At 41.4% G+C, this 14,114-nt stretch overlaps 1 protein-coding gene across 2 annotated transcripts in view; it reads left to right on the top strand.

The window, feature by feature from the left end:
- The first annotated feature begins 3,731 nt into the window (after window positions 1–3,731).
- Window positions 3,732–14,114, top strand: part of bicd1a (bicaudal D homolog 1a) — a 97,316-nt gene continuing 86,933 nt past the window's right edge. The window contains exon 1 of one of the 2 annotated variants that reach the window (XM_031822995.1): window positions 3,732–4,292. In XM_031822995.1, the coding sequence (XP_031678855.1) occupies window positions 4,077–4,292 (216 nt within the window). In that variant the 5' untranslated portion in view covers window positions 3,732–4,076. The remainder of the gene's footprint in view (window positions 4,293–14,114) is intronic. The other variant, XM_020481056.2, reaches the window with a different exon arrangement.

Consider the following 14,114-nt stretch of genomic DNA (forward strand, 5'->3'; position numbering starts at 1 on the left):
TTTGCAAATACTGTGCCAAATCATATGTGAAGAATGCAACAAAGACACAGAATCATCTGGCCAAGTGCATAAAGTTCCCTCAGCACTCACAACAAGCAACCTCTGACTAAAGTCCCTCTACTTCTATTTGAGGTGAAAATGATGAATCAGACATCTTATCGATAGCAACAGCTCATGGTCCTCCTTGAATCAAAAGTTTTTTTGACTCAATAGAGGAACGTAGTGAGAGAAATGCTGATGAATGTCTTGCTCGAGCTGTGTATTCAACTGGTTCACCTCTGATGCTCACAGGCAATGTGTATTGGAAGAGATTTCTGAATGTTCTTTGCCCAGCATACACCCCTCCAACCAGACATGATTTATCTACTAATTTGCTGGATGCAGAGTTCAACAGAGTTAAAGTGAAGGTCAAGCAAATCATAGAGAAAGCAGACTGTATTGCAATTATCTCTGATGGGTGGTCGAATGTTCGTGGGCAAGGAATAATTAACTACATCATCTCCACCCCTCAACCAGTATTCTACAAGAGCACAGACACAAGGGACAGACACACCGGTCTCTACATTGCAGATGACCTGTAGGCAGTGCCAGGTCGCAGTTGTTAATGAGAACCTGTTCTCAACTGGCCTACCTGGTTAAATAAAGATGAAAAAAAAAGTAAAATATTACCTAGGACCACAGAATGTATTTTCACTGGTGACAGACAATGCTGCAAACATGAAGGCTGCTTGTTCTAAATTGGAGATCCTACCCTCACATCACACCCATTGGCTGTGCTGCTCATGCATTGAATCTGCTCCTTAAGGACTTCATGGCACTGAAAACAATGAATACACTCTACAAGAAAGCCATGGAAAGGGTTAGGTATGTGAAGGGTCATCACGTTATAGCAGCAATCTACCTCACCAAGCAAAGTGAGAAGAATAAGAGCACCACATTGAAGCTGCCCCAGCAGCACCTGTTGAGGTGGTGTCATCGTGGTCATCGTGGTCATCGTGGTCATCGTGTTTGACAGTCTTCTGGAGGGGAAGGAGTCTCTCCAAGAAATGGCCATATCACAGTCTGCTGATATGGACAGTCCCATCATGAGGATCCTCCTGGATGATGTATTTTGGAATAGAGTGGTAAGCAGCCAGAAACTCCTGAAACCTATAGCAGTAGCCATTGCATGGATTGAGGGAGACAGTGCCATCCTATCTGATGTTCAGACTCTGCTTGCAGATGTAAGAAAATAAATCCGTACTGCCCTGCCCACTTCACTGTTGCTCCAAGCAGAGGAAACCGCAGTTCTGAAATACATCAAAAAGCGTGAAGACTTCTGCCTGAAGTCCATACACACTGCAGTGCACATGTTGGACCCCAAGTACGCTGGCAAGAGCATCCTGTCTGGTGCAGAGATCAACAAGGCCTATGGTGTCTACACTACCGTGTCTCGCCACCTCGGCCTGTATGAGGGCAAGGTTCTTGACAGTCTGGAAAAGTTCAAATCCAAGCAAGGGCTTTGGGGTGGAGATGCAATATGGCAGTCGTGCCAACATATCTCATCAGCCACCTGGTGGAAGGGACTTTGTGGATCTGAGGCTCTTTCCCCGGTTGCCTTCGTCATCCTCCAAATCCCACCAATATCAGTTGCCTCAGAGCGCAACTGGTTCTTGTTTTGGAACACACACACCAAAGCACGCAACAGGCTGACCAATACAAGGGATAAAAAATGAGTGGCCATCTGGGCAAATTTGAGGCTTTTCGAGCCTGACAACGAGCCATACTCAACTAGGTTGGAAAGTGACTGTGAAGATGAGGCCTCAAAGTCTGATGTTCAAGAGGGGGACATTGAGGAGGTCCAGGGAGAAGACATGGAAGCCTGAGAGGAAGACAATCAAAGCTTGAGATTCTAGACTATAATTTTACAGAAGTATGTTGAAAACATTTTTGGGAGTTGAGATAGATCATTTGGGATCATTCAATATTCCCTTTGTTTTGTTTTTCAGTGAAATCATCCCATGAGAAGAGTCAACTCATTTAATTAAAGTTCAAGTTCATAACTAAATTGTTTTTTAAATTTCTATTGGAAGGATTTAATAATTTGCAATTATGTCTACTAATGATAAGGTAAAAGGTTTATGTTTATGTTTCTGTCTCCAGAAACATGATATTATGATATGGTAAATATAGTCAATGCAAAAAACATTTACACTTAAATGGTATTAATATTAATTTGCATATATCTCTGTTATTTCCCATATATTCCCGTTAATTCCCACGGAAAGTTTCCACCTCTGAATATTCCCCAAAATGTGCAACCCTTGTAAGGTGTTGGGACTGCTGTTAAGACAGCTTTATGTAGGCCCTAACAGTTTGTTAGTGCAATTTATGTATTGTTTAGTGTTGTATTGTGTTGTGTAGTATCTTTGCTGACAAGCATCCAAATTATAATTTTTTTGTTTGCAACACCAAGATTGACATGCTAAAATCGCCACTACTTACAACCTCTGCTACAATAAGACCTATGACTCCAGAGAAGTGACATAATATATATATGCATATAACCCTAGTTTATTTTGGCTGCCAACATTAATTACTTTAAGCTACAAATGCAGTTGTAAAACACAATTGTTTTCTGTAGTCTATCTTGAGTTTAGAAAATGGATCCCTGTTTATGGGTGTATGAAATGGCAGGCTACATTTGCGCAGTGATTGACATGTGGTTGTGCTTGTGCGGGGGTCACAAGTTGTATACCACTCCTTTTTGGGGATAGGGGGTCAAACAATTTGAAGACCACTGGGATATCCGATAGTGGCAAAGAATTGGGTTGGAAAATGGTAGCCTACAGTATCTCTTACAATCTTCTATTATGTATGGAATTGTGTTAGTCATTGTTAATATGTGCCGCATTTATTCCACTTCAAAATAGTTTCGCAAAATACTATACTCATCAGGTTGTGCTACTTTCCCCTCTTCTTGTAATAATTGCTCAAGGAGTATGTGACCGCAGTTGCGGGAAAAACATTATTTGGGTGCCTTTTTTTTTAGCTTGAGCACATGCCCCCAAAAAAGTCTGTGCATGGCCCTGTCATGCAGTAGTGGAAATAACAGCATTGTTATACTGTATGAGACAACAGGAGAAACCATGGCTCTGGTCAAAATGAATGCACTATATGGGGCCAAAATGGTGCCACTTTAGATTTGTCCAACATGTCCTTGTAGCCCTACATACCTCATCACATACACATCCAGACAGCAGCATAAAAAGAGGGGCAAATAGTCCGAGTAGCCATATGATTACCTGTTCAGGCGTCCTATGGCTTGGGGGTAAAAACGGTTGAGAATACTTTTTGTCCTAGACTTGGCACTCTGGTACCGCTTGCCATGCGGTAGTAGAGAGAACAGTCTATGACTCGGGTGTCTGTGGTCTTTGACAATTTTTCAGCCCGGTTTTCTCAGGTACACAGCAGGCAGGAGGCGGGGCGTCACGGTGTGCTAACTAACTAGCAAGCTAGCACACTGTGTCACTAACTAGCAAGTTAGTTATTTATGACACAATGTCGCTCCAGCCTCCCGCCTGCTGTACTAGTGGAAAACGGGGGCGACAGGTAGACTGTTCAATTAAGGAAACAATGGGATGCTCGAGGGTTGCAGGAACAAATTGCGGGGCGCAGTGGTACACTATTGGGCTGCGATCACACAGTATTGGAGATGCGCCGACGTGTAATGACGTCACGGGAGAACGGATAGAAGCAATTTCGTGGACCACTTTGCCTCATAATAATCGAGAGATGGCGTCCTGTACCCAGTGAATAAGCAAAAAATATCTTAAAGAATTGACGAAGAGATACTCTAATGGCATTTATCATTAGGCTACGAACACTGTTGAAGTAGGCTAATAATAACAATAATCTTTCACTGATAGAAAGAGCATTTATTTTGGTGCTGTTCTGCAATAGCCTATTCCACCTGGTTTCCCCAGATTTAACAGGGGGTGGGTTCCGCGGCGTTTGTTTCAGCATCCTCCAGCCTCCGCCTCTGTGTAGGCTATCCAACGCGAGGACGGCGAAACTGGAGACAGGGAGAGAGGGCGATGGCTGCCGGTGGAGGATGCGGGGAGACTGTGGATCAGTACCGGGCGGAGGTTGAGCGGCTCACCCAGGAACTTGCGGATGCGAACAGAGAGAAGATCAGGGCGGCAGAATGCGGTCTTGTTGTGTTGGAAGAGAACCAGACTTTGAAGCAGCAGTATGCCGATTTGGAATCGGAGCAGGAGACGCTGAAGCAGGAGTTGGAACAATTACAAGAGGTAGGCTAGTATACAGTATGCTAGAGGATGCAGCCTTTCCCCAATCTATTCCAGATTAATTATATTATGTACAGCTCAATCACCAAACCTATTATTAGATCATATTAGGTTACACGAAATGGCAAGACAGGGCCCCTACACGCATATTTACGTTTGGGTGAGTTTATTGCCATATGTTTTGTAAATTTATTTGATATGATCCGCACATTATTTGTATGGAAAAAGTGTGTGTGTGTGTGGGTTCGTAGTCCACTTTTTGCATCTTACTTTGCATGAGCTCTGTCATTTATCTCTTGGTGAAGTACACATATGTCCTGTGCAGTCATGGAGTAATGAATTATGTTAACTGCTGTCTGTGTCAGAGACAGGTGATTTCCCTATTCTCCCATCCTCTCAATGTGGGTGGCTCCTGTCCCTAAGTGCATTGGACACACACACACACACACACAAACTGCAGGCATTGTTTAAACTAGTCCCTTTCTAATGCAAATGTTACCCTTCACAAAGCAAATATGCAATGCATCACAGTAAAGTTAGCCTTTTAGTCATTGTTTGAGTGCATGGGGTCAGTTGTCATTCAGACTGTTTTGGTGGGACTGTAAAGATCTGCTCAAGAGATGAGGTATGTACAAGAGTAAATTAAGGAATGGTTTGGAAATTGGAGCTTCAGAGCTGCTGTCTACTATGATTTGTGTGGTGGCTCACTTGCCTATTGATCCAAGTGTCACGTTAAGCATTTTCATGAAGAATCTGTGAAGTGTCTGGATAGGTCCCTGGATCCACTTCCACAACACTGCTGGGCCAGCTCTTTTTCTAAAGTTTCATTTCTAAAGTAATTGTAACTGTAAAGAATATCATAAACTCCATAGGTATTGATTTTGTCTGCCCCCACTTGCTAGGGTTTGAAAAATGTATGACTATGTGTTTATGCATTCGGTCAAACATGCATAAAGCAAAAGGGAAGAGCAGATGCTGACAGAGCTCAAAGTTCAAGGTCATTATGGAGGTGGAGAACCTATAGTGCTATTGGGAGCAGAGACGAGAGTCTAGAACGGTTGACGTGGGAAGGGAGATGGGCAATAATGGCAGTTTGATATGGATTAAATTCCCTTTGCAAAGCAGCCCAGTTCTATATCAGATTTAAACCAGTGTTTTTTTTATTTTTTTTTATTTCACCTTTATTTAACCAGGTAGGCTAGTTGAGAACAAGTTCTCATTTACAACTGCGACCTGGCCAAGATAAAGCATAGCAGTGTGAACAGACAACACAGAGTTACACATGGAGTAAACAATTAACAAGTCAATAACACAGTAGAAAAAAAGAGAGTCTATATACATTGTGTGCAAAAGGCATGATGAGGTAGGCGAATAATTACAATTTTGCAGATTAACACTGGAGTGATAAATGATCAGATGGTCATGTACAGGTAGAGATATTGGTGTGCAAAAGAGCAGAAAAGTAAATAAATAAAAACTGTATGGGGATGAGGTAGGTAAAAATGGGTGGGCTATTTACCGATAGACTATGTACAGCTGCAGCGATCGGTTAGCTGCTCAGATAGCAGATGTTTGAAGTTGGTGAGGGAGATAAAAGTCTCCAACTTCAGTGATTTTTGCAATTCGTTCCAGTCACAGGCAGCAGAGAACTGGAACGAAAGGCGGCCAAATGAGGTGTTGGCTTTAGGGATGATCAGTGAGATACACCTGCTGGAGCGTGTGCTACGGGTGGGTGTTGCCATCGTGACCAGTGAACTGAGATAAGGCGGAGCTTTACTTAGCATGGACTTGTAGATGACCTGGAGCCAGTGGGTCTGGCGACGAATATGTAGCGAGGGCCAGCCGACTAGAGCATACAGGTCGCAGTGCTGGGTGGTATAAGGTGCTTTAGTGACAAAACGGATGGCACTGTGATAAACTGCATCCAGTTTGCTGAGTAGAGTGTTGGAAGCTATTTTGTAGATGACATCGCCGAAGCCGAAGATCGGTAGGATATTCAGTTTCACTAGGGTAAGTTTGGCGGCGTGAGTGAAGGAGGCTTTGTTGCGGAATAGAATGCCGACTCTAGATTTGATTTTCGATTGGAGATGTTTGATATGAGTCTGGAAGGAGAGTTTACAGTCTAGCCAGACACCTAGGTACTTGTAGATGTCCACATATTCAAGGTCGGAACCATCCAGGGTGGTGCTGCTAGTCAGGCGTGCGGGTGCAGGCAGCGAGAGGTTGAAAAGCATGCATTTGGTTTTACTAGCGTTTAAGAGCAGTTGGAGGCCAGGGAAGGAGTGTTGTATGGCATTGAAGCGCGTTTGGAGGTTGTCATCTTTTACAGTACAGTGCATGGGTAACAACGACTTAGTCTTAGTTATCAAGATGTATTTTACTGTCCTGAATCTATAACCCGTTTAACTCTGCACTTAGCCCTGGGCTAAGAGAGCTCTTAGCATCAGCTTTTCAGAGACAGCCGATCACAGAGTTCCATTGTAACCTAATTTGAATATTCATTAAGCTTAGCACTGGGCTAAGAAAGTTTATATTTTACACATTGACAATCTAGTTTTAGAGGTTCCTAATTTTATATAATTGTGGAATTTCACACATTGGTTTAATGTATGTCATAATTATTTTTATTCCCCCAAGCCAGTACTATGAAATAAAGATAAATTATATAAAGAATGATAGTAAAAAGCTTTGGAGCACCTTAAATTACATTTTGGGCAAAAAGGCAAACTCAGCTCCACCATTCATTGAATTAGATGGCTCATTCATCACAAAACCCACTGATATTGCCAGCTACAAGATTAGGAAATTTAGGCATAACATGCCAGCAACAAACACCTATCCCACACATTCAAGTAAAGCTGACCAAATTATGAAAGACACGCCTTTTTGAATTCCATAAAGTGAGTGTGGAAGAGGTGAAAAAATGATTGTTGTCTAGTAACAATGACAAGCCACCTGGGTCTGACAACTTGGATCGAAAATGACTGACGATGATAGAGGACGATATTGGCACTTCTATTTGCCATCTCTTTAATCTAAGTGTTAAAGAAATGTTTGGACTCAGGCCTGGAGGGGAGCAAAGTACATTCCGCTACTGTCACGCCCTGACCATAGTTTGCTTTGTATGTTTCTATGTTTTGTTTGGTCAGGGTTTGATCTGAGTGGGCATTCTATGTTGTATGTCGAGTTTGTCTGTTTCTGTGTTTGACCTGATATGGTTCTCAATCAGAGGCAGGTGTTAGTCATTGTCTCTGATTGGGAACCATATTTTGTTAGCCTGTTTTGTCGTTGTGGGTGATTGTCTATGTTATGTTGCTTGTTAGCACAGTGTTTCATTGGCGTCACGGTTGTCACTTTGTTGTTTTGTAGTGTTCAGTTTTTCCATTAAAATGACGAACACTTACCACGCCGCATCTTGGTCCGATCCTTACTCCTATTCAGACGAAGAGGAGAAAATCTGCCGTGACATCTACCCATGAATAGAAAAGCACCCTTTACTGGCTCAAATAGCTGACCAACCAACCTGTTACCAAATGTTAGTAAACTTTTGGAAAAAATTGTGTTTGACCAGATACAATGCTATTTTACAGTAAATAAATTAACACGACTTTCACAAATGACTGATGATTGGCTGAGAGAAATTGATAATAAAAATATTGTTTAAGCTGTTTTGTTACACTTCAGTGCGGCTTTTGACATTATCGATCATAGTATGCTGCTGGAAATACGTATATGTTATGGCTATATCGTGGATCGAGACTTACCTGTCTAACAGAACACAGAGGGTGTTCTTTAATGGTTGCCTCCAACATAATCCAGGTAGAATCAGGCATTCCCTAGGGCAGCTGTCTAGGCCCCTTTACTTTTTTTCAATCTTTACTAATGACCTGCCACTGGCTCTGAGTAAAGCCTGTGTGTCTATGTATACAGATGACTCAACACTTTACACGTCAGCTACTACAGCATGTGAAATCACTGCAACACTAAACAAAGAGCTCAATGCGCACATTGCAGTTTCTCTAGAGATAAATCAGATCTAGCTTGAACTGTGCGATGTAGTAGGGAGTTGTAGTTTCCAACAGGCCAATATTCTACATAGTTTAGTGCATAAAACGTGGTAATTAACTACATTGACCATAATCCATTGTGCATCTACTTGCCCGGTCTGTGTTTCTTTTACACCTGCTACGGAAGAGACAGAAGAATGTGCGATCGTGGGGTGATATAGAGAGCCGATGTTGCTTCACAAGGTATCTCTACCTGAAAATACATGATCTGAGTGATTGATAGTTGTTATTTATTCAGCAGTCATAAAAGTATGCCTTATTAACTTTGAAGAACTACAAAATATGGATTTTGTCAGACAGCATATGCAGCAGCTCTATAGAGATTAGAGAATGACTTTGAATGAAATAATTGTAACACTTTACTTGGCATCCAGTGTCATAACACGTTATGACACGGGCATAACCATGTCATATGTCATAACAGCTGACATAACTTGTCATAACCTGTCATAATATGGTCCTAACACTGTCATGACCCATATATTTATCCCTGTTGTGACATATATTGCGTTCTTGTATGGCTCGTTATGACACCTATATAAGTGTCAAACCCCAGATTTATTCAAGTTAGTTTTTCCCTGCCAAGTAGTTTCCTTACTAATGTTTGTATTGAATTATTTCCAGTCAGGTTTTTTTCATCATATTTAAAATAACTTGTAGAAAATACTCTTTATGACACTGTCATGAAGCATTATTACCATCATAATCATAACAGTTTTCAGCTGTGCTAACTTAACTGCAAAAGGGTTTTCTAATGATCAATTAGCCTTTTAACATGATAAACTTGGATTAGCTAACACAACGTGTCATTGGAACACAGGAGTGATAGTTGCTAATAATGGGCCTCTGTAGGCCTATGTAGATATTCCATTTAAAAAAATCTGCTGTTTCCAGCTACAATAGTCGTTTACAACATTGACAATGTCTACACTGTATTTCTGATCAATTTGATGTTATTTTAATGGACCAAAAAATGTTTTCTAAGTGAGAGTTCTAAGTGACCTTAAACTTTTGAACGGTAGTGTATATTATTTATGTAAAGATAAGATTAAATCAATAATAGTCTGATGGGTGACAATATTAGCCTGTCACTTATTAATTATTTATTATCACTTGTGAATGATGTCCAGCATAAGAAACAATGCCTTTTTTTGCGTCTTTTTCAAATCATAGTCGCACACCTCATGTAGCCTAGCCCATAGGCCTATACGTTTTAATAAGTTTTGTATCACAACTAAATTGGCCAAATAACAATAATCTGCCTTACAAGGGGTGTAGAGCCTAACTGGCATACATAACCAGCGTGTGAATTTCACCATAAAAAATGCATCTTTATAATAAAAGCATTACATGCATAATTGCATTTGCAGTCACTTTTGATAATGGTGTTTTCCATTAATGGAACATTTGCACTTATAGCCTACTGCCCATGTGCGCATTGCTGCGCTTATGTGAAGAAATAGACCAATAGTTTATCAACATTTTAAGCTAAACGTTCTGATCTGTTGTGTCATTGTGTAAAAAAGTTTTTTTGATGCTAATTTGTTGTATTATTTTAGGATCTTATTTTAGGATCGCATCCCACAACTGTCCCAGACTATGTTTGGAATATTTATTTCTCGCACAAAATAGAATAATATGTCAACTTTTGTACTATGGGGGATAGTAGATTGACATAGACTAGTGCTTTTACATTTTGTTAGGCCTACTCATCTTGTTGGCCGGGGTAACGTAAATGTGGACAGTTCTTCCAATATCTTCAATATGCACCTCGGAATTGAATAAGCGCATCCCCGATCTGTCTGTGTTCATTTGTAGCCTGTGAGAAAGACCCGATGCAGCGCACATCACTCAGGGAGAAGGGCACAATGGCCAAAAGGCATGGATTTTCTTTAGGGCGCATTACTGCCACACAAAGGGGATGCCGCTGTGAAATTCTAGACATTATCAAGTGCTTGTCAAATTGTGAATGAGTGACTGATGTAGTGTGTAAAGCCTGCGCAAAAAAAACAGAGCAGAGCTCATGCCTTTCAAGCGACGTTTTTCAAATCATCATTAGGAGTTGCATCATGTAGCCTTACAATGTATTAAAAATCGAAACATATAGACCAACATTTGGAGAACAACTAAAGGTCAGCATCAGTGGTGATGTGTGTGGAAGCCAGGAGATGCTAAATGTGTTTATTTTAATTAACGGTCGATTTCTGTGAGACCGACAGTTATTTGCTTGACAATCACAGACTGCCGGAATTTCGGTGACCGCCACAGCCATATAATAACAGGTTGTGACAAGTTATGTCAACTGCTATGACATATTATGACATGGTTATAACGTGTTATGACGCTGGGTGTCAAGTAAATTGTTACCGAAATGGTAAAGTCATCAAATCAAATACATGTAATATACACAACAACTGAAATATTTTATGAAGGTAATGTGAATAAATGATGGTTAATAAGTGATAAGCAGTAATGGGCAGTCACTACCATCGTGGAACTTTTATTCATTGTTTTATTCAGTGTTGTTACAGCATTCAACCCACATAATGGATAGTGCATTTAATGATTAAAAAAATTATTGAACCGAAACCGAACCGACCTCAAAAAGCATTAAATCGCTCAGCACTATAAATTATACATGCATCATGGTTACATTCGTGTGCATTTTTGGGTTGTACAGTATGTGTTCTGCTTTACTAGTTGGACATCAAAGGATGGCATGAATAGTGTTTTGCTTTGACTAACACTCCAATTGCAGAAGTATTATTTGGGCCCCCTGTTGAATTTCTAATTCATGCTTGTTATTCAGATTGAACTAATATTGAATTTCAAAGCATTTGTTTGTAGTATACTGTCTGATGTTTGTACTATATGAGTGTGTTTGTTTTTATGCCACTCTTTCATCTGAGTGAAATAAAGAGACATACCAATGCCTAGCAGCTCTCCACCACAACTGACCTCAGTCTGTTATGGATCCTTTATCGAGTGAGGATGTGTGGGATGACGAGGCAGAGCAACAGAGGAAGATGGAGAGAGAAAGAGAAAGAGAGAGAGAGAGGGAAGAATGATCCACAGTGATTGATTAGAGACATGGGAAGTAGTTCACCAGACACAGTGCTCCCTGACAACACTGTCTGATGTACACCAGCTCCATATCCTACATCCTCACTGTGTAAGATAGCAATGCCCATTTGCAGCTGTATCCCTCCGCCTCCACTGCTACACTGCTTTATCTGAGTCATCCTCTGCTGTGCCTCTGCCCTGGCTAGGCTCCCACACACTATATCTCATTCTGTATCTAGACATGTGTGGAACTCTGTTTTTCTGCCTACATGCTGACTGATAAATACCACTGGCATGTTGTCGAATTGTACTTTAATGCTATTCTTGAAGGCCGTTTTACTACTTTTTCAGTATAGACTTTTAGTTTGTGCACATAGTTCCACATGGGCCTCTGTCCCTGCTGGTCCCTCCCTACTGTGTAATAGTAGCAGCAGCAAGTGTTTTTTTGTATCCCTGCCTGGCTGTCTCAGAGTCTACGGTATAGCCTAACAGAGGACACATCAACACTGGAGGTGATATAACATCCCAGGAGGATAACCTGTGCTGTTTCCCTCCTCTCTCTCATGTCTTTCTATGAATATTAAACAGAGAAATGGAGCGCGAGGAGCCCGTCGTACCAATAATAACACTCTCACCTTCCTTTTCCTCTGAATTGTCTGTGCCTGTCCTTAACATGCAGGGAACTGCAAATGGAAATTGGAATTGCTTGCTGGATGGAGCGGCTGGCAGTTGCAATCCCACAGCTATTGTTTATCCTGATGGAATAGATCAACACTATTGGAATTGTACGTTACACGTTCATTCCTCCTTCTTTATTTTACATTTTTATTTCCTTTGGAGAACAGTTGCGGTATAGTTTTGACCCTGACAAAGTTAATTTCCTGTTTGTCAGGGGCAGGTGTGGAGTCATTTTAATGAGGATGAGCCCTGATGAAAAATGCAAAACTCACAGTGCATTAGGCTGGGTTTCTCCACTGTTGTTAAAGCATCACTCGGTGTCTCTAAAGCTCTGCTCCACACAGACTTAGTTCTTAACTGACTTGCCTAGTTAAATAAAGGTTACAAAAAACTGTGCTGTGGTCCATCCATTAACAAGAAGTAGATGTAAAGTCTGCTTATTGATTTAGACATGGAATAATGATTTGTGTGTTTTTGCATTTGTCTTTCCATATGTCTGTATGTGTCCATCATTGTTGATGTTTATTCTGACCCAAGCACGGTTGTGTAACAATAGCCAGTGTTGACCTAGCCTTGCGGTCCCTGCACACGTATGCACAGTGACCACAGCATTCTGGCCTGGTTGGGGGCCCTGGACAGATTTGAGCTGTCCTGAGTTGGCAGGGCCTTAGCATGGAGGGGCCCCTATAGTGATGTGTCTGTCTCAGAGAGTAGGTCAGTCAGAGCAGAGGGCTTAGCCTCACCAGCCCCCCTGTGCTAGAGAGCTGCTTTTGCATTCCACACATTGACACATTCCTATGGACAATCAGCATGACTCAAGAGTGAACCCATACCTGGGGAATGACATCGGCTAACGTGATGTCGCTAATGACACGTCGGTAATGACGCGTTGGTTTTGACGTTATGGTAATGCCATAAAAACACTTAATGAGTGTGTCTTTGGGAAGACCAAACCAACACAGGGCTCACGTTGTGGAACCTTAAGTCTCAATGTCAGTAGCCTACTGTATATTTATGATTATAATTTAGATATACTTTAGTGCTCTCCACAGACAGCTGCTTAATGGTTGTTGTTTTGTTCTGTACTTGAAGGACAGCGCAGAAATAGGCTGTTTTACTATATGTGCTTGTTACACTCAAATCAGCCAGGAAGCCTCTAGCATTACTCTTATGGGTGACTCCCCAGTAACTATACAGTATATGGGTTGTAGGTTGTGGGTTGTCAATATTTTACCCACTGGCCAGTGTTTTAGTGACAGGCCAGTCTCCAGGGCTGCAGATGGATTCCTCTCCACAGTGACGGTGCCCATATTACTCTCCAGTTCTGTCTCCTTACTGCAGTCTCTGGGTAGAGGATCGACCTATCAGAGAGAACTAGTGGAGGGAAGAAAACAACATTACAGCAGCATATTATTAGGAGCTGTACAGCCAGGGATGTGTGTTCATACGGATATGATTACTCCATCAGCAAGTCAACCGGGCCAAAAATCATCTACAGATATACTTGACAGTACAGTAGAGCAGATCACATACACAGGCTTCAATTAAGAAATGCTTTTGAAACAGATTGTTAGGCATCGACGGCTCCCTATTCCTAGACACTGTCACATGTAGGATGGAACCCATCGTTTTGTCTCTATGTTGTCACACACGTTCAGGTCTGACGTGTTGCTGACGTTTGAGGAGCACAGCACTAGCAGGTCACAATACAGTATGTTTTCAAGGCTTTAATAGCAGAGAAATGTCAGAGGTTCAATGTGCCACAACTCATTCCCGTCAAGGATTTGAAGAACACACTGTTTTGCGAACGCAGTGTCTCAGAAGTCACCTTGTTTGCCATGCATACGGTCTAATATTTCAGAGGAGTGTACGATTCAATGATAAGAGTAAAACCCAACTTAAGATGCATTTCTCCATAAAAGATTGCTAAGCATGGTCTTCCTTAGATAAGGAGTTACTGTAAATCTAAGGCTTCAATGGTAAGAACTGATATCTGAGGCAAAAACATGACTCCTTT

The sequence above is a fragment of the Oncorhynchus kisutch genome, linkage group LG4, assembly GCF_002021735.2.
Source record: "Oncorhynchus kisutch isolate 150728-3 linkage group LG4, Okis_V2, whole genome shotgun sequence".
Taxonomy (NCBI): domain Eukaryota; kingdom Metazoa; phylum Chordata; class Actinopteri; order Salmoniformes; family Salmonidae; genus Oncorhynchus; species Oncorhynchus kisutch.